General features: G+C 34.5%; 4 protein-coding genes across 7 annotated transcripts; all 4 read left to right on the forward strand.

Annotated features, from left to right (window-relative positions):
- Window positions 1–278: 278 nt before the first annotated feature.
- On the forward strand, window positions 279–3411 carry LOC139108615 (MAPK regulated corepressor interacting protein 2). Its single transcript, XM_070667060.1, has 6 exons — window positions 279–614; window positions 724–808; window positions 1229–1347; window positions 1827–1895; window positions 1969–2022; window positions 2162–3411. Exons 1-6 carry the CDS (start codon window positions 563–565, stop codon window positions 2230–2232), a joined length of 450 nt encoding a protein of 149 aa, XP_070523161.1. The 5' UTR covers window positions 279–562; the 3' UTR covers window positions 2233–3411.
- A 126-nt stretch (window positions 3412–3537) lies between these two features.
- LOC139108610 (triokinase/FMN cyclase-like) lies at window positions 3538–5349 on the forward strand. 2 transcript variants are annotated; one of them, XM_070667051.1, is made up of 4 exons: window positions 3538–3918; window positions 4048–4245; window positions 4322–4444; window positions 4521–5349. In XM_070667051.1, exons 1-4 carry the CDS (start codon window positions 3871–3873, stop codon window positions 5241–5243), a joined length of 1092 nt encoding a protein of 363 aa, XP_070523152.1. In that variant the 5' UTR covers window positions 3538–3870; the 3' UTR covers window positions 5244–5349. The 2 variants fall into 2 exon arrangements, with proteins under 2 accessions (XP_070523152.1, XP_070523153.1); XM_070667052.1 differs by having other exon boundaries at window positions 4532–4670.
- A 110-nt stretch (window positions 5350–5459) lies between these two features.
- On the forward strand, window positions 5460–8742 carry LOC139108602 (folliculin-like). Of its 2 annotated transcripts, XM_070667040.1 has the most exons (8): window positions 5460–5853; window positions 6105–6532; window positions 6779–6884; window positions 7052–7326; window positions 7434–7546; window positions 7645–7974; window positions 8059–8293; window positions 8378–8742. In XM_070667040.1, the coding sequence occupies exons 2-8, from the start codon at window positions 6228–6230 to the stop codon at window positions 8517–8519; spliced, it is 1506 nt and encodes a 501-aa protein (XP_070523141.1). In that variant the 5' UTR covers window positions 5460–5853; window positions 6105–6227; the 3' UTR covers window positions 8520–8742. The 2 variants fall into 2 exon arrangements, with proteins under 2 accessions (XP_070523141.1, XP_070523142.1); XM_070667041.1 differs by having other exon boundaries at window positions 5460–6532.
- A 123-nt stretch (window positions 8743–8865) lies between these two features.
- On the forward strand, window positions 8866–12174 carry Mvd (mevalonate diphosphate decarboxylase). 2 transcript variants are annotated; one of them, XM_070667048.1, is made up of 9 exons: window positions 8866–8981; window positions 9866–9936; window positions 10008–10075; window positions 10146–10192; window positions 10268–10419; window positions 10497–10664; window positions 10739–11029; window positions 11115–11276; window positions 11340–12174. In XM_070667048.1, the coding sequence occupies exons 2-9, from the start codon at window positions 9928–9930 to the stop codon at window positions 11487–11489; spliced, it is 1047 nt and encodes a 348-aa protein (XP_070523149.1). In that variant the 5' UTR covers window positions 8866–8981; window positions 9866–9927; the 3' UTR covers window positions 11490–12174. The 2 variants fall into 2 exon arrangements, with proteins under 2 accessions (XP_070523149.1, XP_070523148.1); XM_070667047.1 differs by having other exon boundaries at window positions 8973–9425.
- The last annotated feature ends 377 nt before the right edge of the window (window positions 12175–12551 follow it).

Raw genomic sequence — 12551 nt, forward strand, 5'->3', positions numbered from 1 at the left:
GTACTCTTCACTCACGCAGAAAATAAAACTGTGCATCACAACCAAGCCTCTCTTATCGTTCTCTTTACTTCTTTCTTTTCGTCTTCCTCTTTTTTTACTCATTTTAAAATTCCTTTTTTATCAAAAGATACATATACATATATGTATGCATATATAAAGATGAAAAAAATATTTTATTCCTATGACATAACGAAATAACAGGTGCATGATTCTCAACGTCAACAAGTAACGAGACATTTTGAATTGGAGTTTGGACTGTGTTTTTTGGAGCATCGATCTTTTTTCCACAAGTGCTCGTCTCCCATTCCTATTCGTGTCGCCGCGTGGTTAGTGCAGTTCATCGTCATGGGCTGCGCTGATGACCGCTGATCAGCGATTTCGTAAGACGTGCAGTCGTGGTGGTAAGCCGGGAATATCGCCGGATTCGAGGCCTCGGTAGCTATCGGTAGTTTGTTGCAATCGGCAACGGTTCGCTCGGGAACACGCGGCAGGCGTGACGATTGTTTGCGGATGATCTGGCATTGCGCTCGTAAAAAGAAACTCCCGCGCTTATCTAAGGATCATGTATACCGTGTCAAAGGGGCCTAGCAAGATTGTAGCGAAAACACGACGAGGTACTAAATTTGGATTTCAATAACTTCTGCGCCAGACCGATTTGCTAGAACGTGTGGCAAATGGTCCAGAGCTCTCGCTGGGAGGCTGACCGCTCGTTTTTTTTCGCAGGGATCAGTCAGAATCTGGAGAGATTGGAAACTCTGCGCGACCTAACGAGAAAGACCGACATCGAGGATGACCACGAGATCATCTGGTGAGAGAGAAAGAGAAAAGAGCGATGTCCTAACCCTTTTCTCGACGCCACTTTTCACGTTACTCCCTCTTCTCCTTCGCCTTCGCCTCCGCCGCCGTCGCCGCTGCCGTTGCCGCCGCCGTCGCTTTCGACATTACGCAATTCATCATAATTCCTCTCGTAAAATCTATTAACATAACTCATTAATATCGTGTTGGATGCATGTCATTGAAACTATTAACGAAGCGTTTAATGCTACGCGTTGTAAATACTCGCTGAAACCGATTTTGCCATGTACATTCCTACATTTTCGTTTCCTCGACATTCCATCGCGTATTGTATAATGATTGCAATTTGTATGTAATAGCGCGTAACAAAAAGCTATTATTTGCTTCCTAGTGTTATAAGGCTTCTATATACGTGTATTTTGTGCCTCCACAGCCACGTACCTAAGCCAGTCTTCCATGTGAATGGGAAATCGAAGTTTATCTCGCAGCGACATCAAATGCAAGAAGTTATCACGCCGCAGCACGAGGAACTTATCAAATTTATCTACGAATGTAGGTAGAAAAAAAATGTGACGCAAAGCATAGAATTATTAAATATCGAATATGATTAATAGTTAAATTTAAAATTAAAATTATGAACTTTGCCTAGTACAAAAGATCTTGAATAGATAGTATACTGTATATTCTTGTACAGGGTATTCCATCGTGTGTGGAAAATCTCGGATCTAGATAGATAGGGTGTAAGAGCAACGAAGAAGCTGTGAGCTGAATGAGTGTGACGGGCCATGGCGAGTATTGTTCAAAGGACACAAAAGATTCGAATAAGCAGAGTCAGCAAGGGCACGCAACGAGCGAGAATACTCGCGTTATCGCTCGTTGCGCTCACTCGCTCGCAATTTTCTTGTCATTCTTACGCCTAGGCATTTTCTCAATATCGATCTAAATCCGAAAGATTTTCCAGACGTCGTGGAACATCCTGTATATTTTTTAAAGTGCACAAAATTTATTATTTTTGTTTTTATTTTTAACAGCATGGAATCAAGTTAATATGCGACAAGAAAGCGAATGTTGCGATAGCTCTGAATGTACTGAATTTTGCAGTAAGTAGTGACATACATATATGTAACAAGTTAATTTGTTCTCTTTGTCAAATATTTCACGTATGTTTACTAGGTTCTAAAGATTCTATAGTATATTACAATGACGGCGAATCAAATAATCTTCATGGTAAGTTACCATTTGCAGTTATACTAAGATTAATTATATTTTAAGTATAATATTTTAAGAGTAATCTATATTAATATATTTTAAGAACAATTCTTATGTAATAAATTGTAAATAGACAAACATAAATAAATTGTTGCAGACTTTAAACCATTTGATTTGGAATCTTGGTGGGGCAAACGACTCTTTAACAATATCACGAAGTCACTCTGAGATATAAAGCTAAGACAATTTTTCCAAAAACTACTACCTGTACTACTGTGGAAATAACGGCAGCCCATATTACAAAAAAAAAAAGCAAAAAAAGAAACCAATGTCGCGTCTTAAGCATGTGATTTGAAAGCAAAATGTGATCAAGTTCAAAAATTGGTAAGACAGCGTTAAATATAAATCTTGGATGTGAATTCTACAGATGTATCAAATCTTAACAAATTACGGCTTAAAATATCATCCGTTGTATGTGCATAACAGGTGTATCACACGATCACATCACACATAATGCGATAAATCAGTTTATCAGCATATACTTACTTACATTTTGTACATATGCAATAGTAGCAAATGTTGTTAATAATATCCAAATAGTTTAATAATGATTGTTTATATAGCATTTGTTAATGAGAGTTTCTACTGAACATTAATACTTGTTGCTCTGTTATTAGAGTTGCTCAATTTCAACAAGATACAGAATATTCAGCGCTTTTCGCACAGAGCTTTGAAATAATGCGGCGGAAATTCACAAAACTTTTGCTAGACAATAAAACCAGTGCAAAGCACGCGATTGCTAATCCAGTCACATTACACCGAAGAGTCGAGGGCGCAAACCCAGTATGTACCAATGCGTATACCAAAATAGGGCTAACAATAAGTACGTGCAAAAGACCTAAAGCTGTGCGGTATGAATCCTGCGTGAGAGAAAGATGAATTTTTATTCTTAGAATGTTGTGTGTATATATATAATATATATACGTGCATATATAAGCAACGTTGGTCGCGTGAATGCATGGCATAATGTTGTTGCGGTTATTTGTTACAATTTGTGTTTGAATTTTACGTAAGCAAAGATTTAGTATAAATTTGTAGACTGATAATATGTAAGAGAATCATCATGTTATTCGTAGAGCTGCAGCTCGCGGTCGGTGATGCAACCTATTGCTCGCTCATTGAAACGTTATATTATGGCAAATTAAATTGTTTTTTTCACGCATTGTTACGTGTCTGTCGAACTATTGCAATATGAGCATCGATCCGATCAGCGACAATTTAATAATGCCACAATATTTCTGGCAAGTCTAAGCGCAGCTCGCGAGAGTAGTCGTCATGTAGTGAAATGGAATTCAGCGTGTGCAACTGAATTTTACACGATCATGAATAAATATCTCTTTATACGTACATCAATATTTTTCAGGTTTTATTTTATTTGTATTATTTTTGTATGACTCAATTACTAATTAATGCAAATATCGAAGCAATTAAGAAAGATTGTAATTTGTATTAGTCAGTTATACAATCGCGATTATTATTTATTAAATATCACAAGTTATATTTTATTTAATATTGCCCGATAAAATTTTTCTTTGGTGCATTAACTTTTGAAAATCGAATTTTCAAGAATGTTATTACAAATTATTATTTTACTATCTTTTTATCTATTGTTCAATAAGCATTTCGCCAATGAGAATCTTATCGTGAGTCGCCATATTCTTTCGCAGTGTTTATGTTCGGCATTTCAATCGACAAAGACGACTAGTGCGGCAGCTTATACCGATGATTATCGTGCATGTGCATGTGTCAATGTTCGTATGTACAGCATAAATACGTAAAGAAATAGTATCACAAGTTGAGCTCGCGATGAAAAATGACGAAGCGTCACAAAATGTAGAAGAACAAAATTCTCAGGTAATTAGTTGAAATGTATATGTTAATAATCTTATAAGTTTTAAATTGTCAACATTTAACAAAAAATTATAAATTTATAATTATATTATTTTTTCTTTATATAATTTGTAACACAATTTTTAATTACAGACAACATGCGAGAATACATCTGCTGGACCACTGATACAGCCTCAAAATGGTCCAGCATTTCTTACTGTTTTAACATATGCATGTGAAGCTTTAATAGCATGTGTAAGACAGCTGAATATAATGGATGAAGAATGTGGAGATGGAAATTATGGAACGATAATTGCACATTGTGCCAATGCCATAAAGTTAGAAATCAAGGTTGTACAATGAATAAATTATAAATACATACTTTTTCATTGAGAATTATAAGCTAGTGGTCACATGCACATTGCAGGAAGGAAGAATTTTAGCAACAAGACCTTCCACTACATTCGCACAAATTAGCCGCGTTATTGAAAAAGAAATGGTTGGATTACAAGGTGGAATATACTCATTGTTTTTTGATACTGTTGCTAAAGTAAGACGATCTTTGTAATCTTTTTCTGTTACTAAGAGATACTACTGACAAAGGATTATTTTAATAAATATTTTAGAGCTTTCTCAGGTTTCGCAATGACGAACAAATAACTGCTAATATGTGGCTGGCTGCTCTAACATCTGCAAACAAGGTGATATCTGAAGTTAATAAAATTTCGCCTAGTGATCGAACTATGTTAGATGCTTTGATACCTGCGGAAAATAAGTTAAGAGACGCTTTAAATTGTGGTTTAAATTCTGTCAATGCATTTGGGGAAGCTGTCAAAGCTGCTGAAACGTCTGCTATGCAAACTGTGTATATGTCGGGATCTCATTCTACAGATCGTAAGGTATTGCTTAAATTATACAATGATTATGTACACCGAAAGATAGATACAGCGTTTGCTGCGACGACGGCGGCTAGGTTACGTGATCTTAGCGTGGTTGTGAGTCGAATCTCACACGAAGCGCGTAATACATACATGTTCCGTGGACCGCCGGCAGCCGAGGACGAGGGGAGAATGCACCCTTACTACCACCCTCGTCCACGGCAGCGAAGGAGAGGATCGAGCAGGAGGAAGTCACGTACTCTAGCCGCCGTTGCCGCGGCAAACGCTTTGTCTTTCAATGTACACCGAAGATCAGATATGGCATTTTTTGCGGCGACAGGGGCTAGCGTACGTAACCCTAGGAGGCAGAGGCAAAGGGATGAGAAAACGGGGGGGAAATCGGTCATCGGCAATCCGGCCGGCGCGGTACACACATGCGACACATGTGAAACTCGACACTCACGACTCTAAAGTTACGTTCGCTAGCTGTCGTCGGCGCAGCAAACGCCATATCTGCTTTCCAGCGTACATCATATGCATATTTTAATTTAAGACAGAATTATAATTCATCTATGTTATGTAGACATTCAAATATCCAGATCCTGGAGCACATGCAGTGGGCATATGGATGAGAGCTGCTTATGAAGGTGTTAAATTAAAATTTGGTCATGAACTTGATACATAGAGCAGAAGAAAAATTTTTTTTTTTTTATTACTTAACATTTTTTATTCTAATAAAATCGCATATTTGTTTTGTATATTTGAGAAATTTCTCAATATACATGAATACGTATCGTTTATATGTCTGATTATATGGAATTTATAAATTATTTTGATGCTTTACACCTTTTAATAGACAACCCGACATGCAAATGTGTAAATTTAGTTTTGTTCATACATGTATGTCATGTACATACGTAATAATATGTATACGCATATTCACTGTGTGAACCAATGTCGAGATTAGCTATCATAATGTCACGTGTCTTTGCCTCGACTTCATTTTTGTTTTATCACGTGAAAAGGATGAAAAAAATGAACTTCGTCGTAAAGACTTGCTGAGCAGTTTGCGAGGAAGCAGGTAAATAAGTAAATACACGTTTTAGATTTTGTAAAATTATTTAGACAGAGGTTATGTTCTAAATGTCTGCAAACCACAAATTATAATTACATAAATATTAATTATATTCATATATAAGTTACATTTTGCGAATGTCTAATAATATATATATTTTTTTTTTAGCATTTAGATATTAAGATATTAATATATTTTAATAAAAATATTCTATGCAATATCGATTGTTAAATATATAATTGTGAATTTGCTTTTAGACTGTTCTATTTCTGTTAAACAATCTAAGATCATGTGAAAAACTGTTATAAATATCTTTCGAAGTTTTTTTTTTTTTAACGAGATAAATAAAAAACACGAAAGAGACCTGTTTTCTACAAGCAATGAATGCCGCGATTGGACTGTGCACCTTCTGTGAAATACATGGACCTAAAGTGATATTTACTACACAAACATATCGTAATTATGATACTCAAAATATTGAAAAACTGAAGTTTTACGGACCTAAAGAAGTGCTGAGGCAAGGTAATATTTCTTTGGACGATGGACAAGATGAATGTGAGGGGTGTCAAAGCATTGGAAACGTTAAATATTTAAGTAATGAGCACGAAACAAGAACATCTTTTCTATCTGCTCAGCAATCATTGATGCAAGATATTGGAAATCTGTTGAAGCATGCTTGCATCAGGTATAGTTCCTGCATTTTATGATCAATAAATTCCATATTAAAATTATGGTATTGTTACGTTCAGATGCATGTTCGCTCGAGCACACGAGTATAAATTCCGCGATATATCTTCGCGATGCACGGGAATGCACTGTGGAGTGCAAGTGCGCGTAGAAGTGCCTGAATGAACACGCCTGAGCGTAACGGTATAAATTAATTTTTTTTAAAGTTTTTATTCAATTTTTTAATTTTTATTTTTTTTTTAAGGAGCCTAAGTTGCGAGGTACATCCTGGTAAGGAAGGTGTATGCTACTTTGGAGATGAGTACAGGGGGCATGTTTTAAGTCATACTTTTACATTGAAAGACGCCCAGGTGAATTATGCAACGAAAAAGCATGTTTGGTAGTTATTACAACAAATTTTTCAAATCATGTCATTATTTATATTGCTAAAACCTAGAGATTTTGTCACAATTTTGGCCGACCATTTTTATATTAGCATATTGATAGAATAATTTTTTTTTTTTTTCTGTTTTTATAGGCAAGAGGATTTAGAAGATGGTGCAGTTTTATTGTTTTCATGAGAGACAAGCAGTTCTTATTAAATATGTGGCCGTTTCTGATTGACAATTTAAAAGAAATAATTAAAGAATTGCAAGATTTTGCGGAAAAAAAATATAATGCGGAAGAAGCGGAATGTCCACAGAGAGCAATGAGATTGACGACGGCGAACAACGGTATGAGTTGTCACAGCACTTCTATTAAACAATCTAGAACACTTATCGACATAACGAATGAAAAGCATGTTTTTGTAAGGTATGTGTTAATATGTTAAATATGCACTTAAATTGCGATAGAATATTATATACAATTATATTGTTAATTATTTAAGTTTTAATTATTTTACTATATTAATGTTTCAGAATACACATGTGGTTAGTATGGATCCTAAGTGCTGGTGCAAGGCACTTTATAGAAATTTTTCCAATGAGTTTATTAGATGATGAACTTAATTATAATTTCGAACATCAAATTGGTTAGCAATTACAAGCATTTTTTTTCTCTATGATAACAATGAATATTAAAATCTAGCTTTTTCTTACTAAAAATCATAATGTCGCAAATAATTTACAGAAACTGAAGAAGGTTTTACTTTAGTGAACGCAAAACTGCCAGTTAACTTTAATTTTAACTGGGATGATTCTGAGCTTTTATCAGAATTTTCTGAAATCACAGAAAAATCTGCCACTGTAATATTACGAAACCTGAAACGAATGTTAGGAAGAGATCAATTTAGACAGTTGTTGTACTCTTGTTTAACGGGAGTTCAAGTCTTAGTGAGAGGTCCGAAAATTCAAAGATTGGAATCTTTGTATGGACTTAGCAGTCTTGTTCCAAGAGCATGTCGACGAGTAAAAGCGCAAGAATTAGAATATATGGATCCGGATACATGTAACTTTATCGGTATTGCATTGTTTTAAAAAATATAACAATAAATTAATTTTTATTAAAGAATATTTTATATTAATATTACATGAAAATTTTCAGGTGTAGATACTACAGTGGCAGTTCCTTTACCTTGTGCAAATGTATGTAGACTAGACATAATACTCGATGAACACAAAGTTGGGAATGCAAAATCCCACATTGTTAAATGGACTGGTATGTTGCCCGCGAAACTTCCGACTTTGTTAATAAAAATTGAAAAATCGCTCGATAATGAAAAGCTTGGAAACTCCGTGCTCAAGGCACACTTCGCGACTCTTCAAGAAGAATGGGCTAAGTAAGCATTTTTTTTTTCAATATATTATTTTACGAAATATTTAAATTTAATATAATTAAATGTATATCTTTCACTGTTATACAGCATTGCAAAAGTTGTTCACGCCATGCGTGGACGAGGCCATCGTGGCGATCTCTCTGGACTCATGCTAAGTTTGGGTGCTGGACCTCAGGATAAAAAATTGTTAGACGCATGGTCTATGGGATTACCATCTAACCCGGCATAATTTATAAAAATTAATTTGTTTTATAGCACACGTAGTACGTCTTTGGATGTAATATTTATTGCAGAATACGTATATAATTTACTGCGATTTTTTGCGTTTATTCGAGAGGAACATTTACTGTGTGTTCAAGGTTGTGTGTCTTTTTTTATTTATAATTTAGTCAGAGGTAAAAACGAGAAAAGTGAGTATTGTGTAATAAATAAATGTATTATATATATATTAATGCATATTTTGTTTTAATTGCTTTAAGTTATAATTAAAATTTAGTATATATATTAGTAGTGTAATTTTCACTATTAAAGATAGTATATTAAAATTATGTTGGAAAATTATTTACAATATTAAAGAGGCAAAATTGCAGATGCCAGGCAAGAAAATAGACGTGCAAAAATTGATTAACTTATCAATGGATGATTATACTCTGAAGAAGAACTTAAAGATGAACAAGGACAGAATAATGCTGTATATATTTCTCTTTCTCTCTTATTCGTACCTGCGCAGTGACATTTGATACGTTCATATGATAAAATACTTATTAGTTCAAAAATAATATGATAAGCATTAAATTCTAAAAGAGAATTGTGATGTAATGTGAATAATGATTTTTGACAGAGTTAAAAATAATTAGCATTGTTTCTCTTAAGTCAACTTGCTTCACTTTTATTTCATGGAGTTAGCAGTCTAGGTATTTATATTCAAGTCTGTGGTCGTAACACGTGGCTTTTCTCATGTATAAATTCATGCAGCTGATCGGTGTCACAGAAAATCATAGACATTGCTCGCAGTACTCGCGGCGAGCCTGTAGCCAGCGACAATTTATTACACTAACAGTGATTGAGTAAATAGTGAAAATCATGAATACCGTTACTTGCATCGCGCCAGTTAACATTGCAGTTATTAAATATTGTACGTATTATCACAGCTTTATTATTCAGCGAAAAATTAGAATGTAAAAAATAATTTTATATGCTCGTAACTTTTTCCGAATTCCACAGAGAATAAAAAAACTTATAATTTACTATCAGCAGAAAAAGATATACTCTGTATCGATACTCGCTTCTCAATTATAATTATATAATTTGTTTGAACGATAAAATTCGAAAGTTATGTGTAAAATTAATTATTATAATCTACAGTTCTTGTACGTACGAGCTTGAATTACGTCATACAGCGTTCGCGTAGTTTGTGCCTCACGGTAATATTTGAATTTGAATAGCTGCTGATAAAAAAACGGAAAAAAATGTATTTTTAATGTTACAATGACATGAAAATATTCGTCATACAATTGCTGCTTTTCTATCACTGTGTTAAAATAAAATTGGACTTTAACATTTGTATTATTTTAGGGGGAAAGAGAGATGAAGTCTTAATTTTGCCAACTAATGATTCCATAAGTGCCACTTTGGATATGGATCAGGTAAATTAAAAATATTAAAAAAAAAAAAAAAAAAAAAATTATATCGTACTTTTCATATTTTTTTTTTGTAGCTGCATGCAAAAACTACTGTAATGATCAGTCCTGATTTCAAGGAAGATCGTATTTGGTTGAATGATAAGTAAGTATAGTTGAGAAAATATCATGCTTATTCTCCTTTTAATCAGTGAAATAAATTGATATATTTTTAGGGAAGAAGATATAAAAAATGCAAGGCTACAAAATTGCTTAAAACAGAGTAAGTTGGCACACAACAGATTATTAAAAATGTATATTATAAATTCAATTCATATTTTTTTATTTTTTTCTTAAGTCAGGAAACGTTCGCAATTGCCTAGCAGTATAAATGATTGGAAGATTCATATATGTTCAAAAAATAATTTTCCAACTGCTGCTGGTTTAGCTTCTAGTGCTGCAGGATATGCCTGCCTCACAGCAGCATTAGCTAAGCTTTACAAAATAGAGGTGAGATTATTTTTTCTTCTGTTTAAAATATATTTTTTATTTTTCTGTTTAATATATTTAATAGTACATGTTTACAGGGAGATATTAGCACCGTAGCGCGTTCTGGTTCGGGATCAGCGTGTCGTAGTACCATAGGTGGTTTTGTAAGGTGGTACATGGGTTCAGATAAATGCGGAACAGACAGTTTAGCAAAGCAAATTGTACCTGCATCTCATTGGCCTCAAATGAGAATTTTAGTATTGGTGGTAAAAAATTTTTTTTTTTTTCTACGTGTAAAATTAATAAGAATAGCAGGTATACTTAAAATATATATCTACAGGTCAGTGACGAACAAAAAAAAGTTTCAAGCTCAATAGGCATGAAACGAAGCATGGAAACATCTGAACTCTTGCAACACAGAATAAAGCATGTTCCAGAAAGAGTAAATAAAATGCAACAAGCGATCATAGAGAAGGACTTTAAAAATTTTGCCGAACTTACTATGAAGGATTCTAACCAGTTTCATGCTGTGTGTCTAGATTCATATCCTCCATGTATTTATATGAATAATATTTCCAATAGTATTATAAATCTTGTGCATTCCTATAACGATGCAGTTAATAATGTGAAGGTACACGAAACACTATATTATTATTTTTTATATAAATTATTAAAGTAGAAAATAGGCATATTTTATTGATAAAAAACATTGCTAGGTTGCATACACTTATGATGCTGGACCGAATGCCACATTGTACTTATTAGAGAAAGATGTACCGGCGGTGATAGGTGTTCTAGATTACTTTTTTCCTCCTAATGAAAACGATACGATCGAATACAGAAGAGGACTACCTATTGAAGGAGTTGAACCTTCACAAGTATGTATTTTTTCATATATATAATTTATTCAGATATTATTAAAAGTACTGTCTTGCATACAGGATCTCTTAAAAAAATTAAACCTACAAAAGCATCCACCAGGACAACTTAAATATATGATATACACTAAAGTAGGAGATGGACCTAAATACATTGATAATCCACAGGATTATTTATTAGATAACCATGGTAATCCAATTAATTATCTTTGATCAATTTTTTAAATATTTTTATATATTTTTATAAAAGCATGAACGTTTAAAATACGCTTTAAACGTCACTGTGGTTAAAAAGATATTCCGATTTCGCCGATCAGAACGCCTACATTATTTTCGCGTTCAGCATTTTTACCAGCTTTTACAGCAACACAAACTTCTATTGCGTAAATTAATTTTCTTCATGTTTAAACTTTTTATTATTATTTTTTCCTGTTTTTCTTAATCGTCTAATCGATTATATGTGCAATTTATATAAACTAGAGCAAACCATGCCCACGTTTTAATTCGTGCGCGTCATGATAATTGGGGGCATTAATTAATTATAATTTCTATTTGATAATTACAATTGAGTGACCTATAATCGACGACGGGTTGCTGGTTTAAGAAACCCAATTACTAACTACGAAAAAAAATTCATGCGACTTACCAATCTGCACGAGCATCAGCGGAGTTGTGGAATTCTTCCGGTGACTGTAACATAAAAAGGAAAATATTATTGTAGACATGTATAATAGTTTAACAAATTAATTAAAAAAAAGTAAAGGTTTTCTTTTAATAAAGATTTTATTAGAAAAATTAATGCTTACCTAAAAGTTGCTCCGCCGATGCAGGATGCCCGTCCCGAGCCTGCTCCTCCTCTCAGATGGGACGTGACGAGCCATCCTTCCGCGCACTGGACACTCGCGAACGCACTTCCGTAAAAAAAAGCAATTGTAAAAAACGCCCGAGAACTACCGGCACACCCGAACACCCGACCGACGAACCGGCTGCGGTTTCCCCTCGCGCACTGGACACTCGCGAGATAGTCCACGACACTCCCGACCGTCTCAAATCCTCGAGTTCGACACGAGAAACGGGCTACGACGCGCGGATGCCTCGGCATTTTCGTTTCGAACTCGAACCGCGTGCTCGCCGTGTCCTCTAGTAGTACACAATAGAACGAGTCACGTAAGCCTGTTGCGAACTTGCAATCAGGCGATCTATGGAGCGCTGTGATTGGTCGGCGCGCTAGGGCTTCAGCGTCGGCTTTAAGCGGTAACTATAAAATCGAGATTT

The sequence above is a fragment of the Cardiocondyla obscurior genome, linkage group LG15, assembly GCF_019399895.1.
Source record: "Cardiocondyla obscurior isolate alpha-2009 linkage group LG15, Cobs3.1, whole genome shotgun sequence".
Lineage (NCBI taxonomy): Eukaryota > Metazoa > Arthropoda > Insecta > Hymenoptera > Formicidae > Cardiocondyla > Cardiocondyla obscurior.

Bases quoted from the DNA above. Each gene is read 5' to 3' on its own strand.
- Mvd (XM_070667047.1), top strand. From the start codon at position 9,374: ATGAATACCGTTACTTGCATCGCGCCAGTTAACATTGCAGTTATTAAA. The intron at 10,193-10,267 runs GTAAGTTGGCAC...TTTTTTCTTAAG, and splicing joins ACAAAATTGCTTAAAACAGA to TCAGGAAACGTTCGCAATTG. The intron at 11,030-11,114 runs GTACACGAAACA...AAACATTGCTAG, and splicing joins ATGCAGTTAATAATGTGAAG to GTTGCATACACTTATGATGC.
- LOC139108602 (XM_070667041.1), top strand. From the start codon at position 6,228: ATGAATGCCGCGATTGGACTGTGCACCTTCTGTGAAATACATGGACCT. The intron at 6,533-6,778 runs GTATAGTTCCTG...TTTTTTTTTAAG, and splicing joins TTGAAGCATGCTTGCATCAG to GAGCCTAAGTTGCGAGGTAC. The intron at 6,885-7,051 runs GTGAATTATGCA...CTGTTTTTATAG, and splicing joins TTACATTGAAAGACGCCCAG to GCAAGAGGATTTAGAAGATG.
- LOC139108610 (XM_070667051.1), top strand. From the start codon at position 3,871: ATGAAAAATGACGAAGCGTCACAAAATGTAGAAGAACAAAATTCTCAG. The intron at 4,246-4,321 runs GTTGTACAATGA...TGCACATTGCAG, and splicing joins CCATAAAGTTAGAAATCAAG to GAAGGAAGAATTTTAGCAAC. The intron at 4,445-4,520 runs GTAAGACGATCT...TAAATATTTTAG, and splicing joins TTTTTGATACTGTTGCTAAA to AGCTTTCTCAGGTTTCGCAA.
- LOC139108615 (XM_070667060.1), top strand. From the start codon at position 563: ATGTATACCGTGTCAAAGGGGCCTAGCAAGATTGTAGCGAAAACACGA. The intron at 1,896-1,968 runs GTAAGTAGTGAC...TATGTTTACTAG, and splicing joins TGAATGTACTGAATTTTGCA to GTTCTAAAGATTCTATAGTA. The intron at 2,023-2,161 runs GTAAGTTACCAT...AAATTGTTGCAG, and splicing joins CGAATCAAATAATCTTCATG to ACTTTAAACCATTTGATTTG.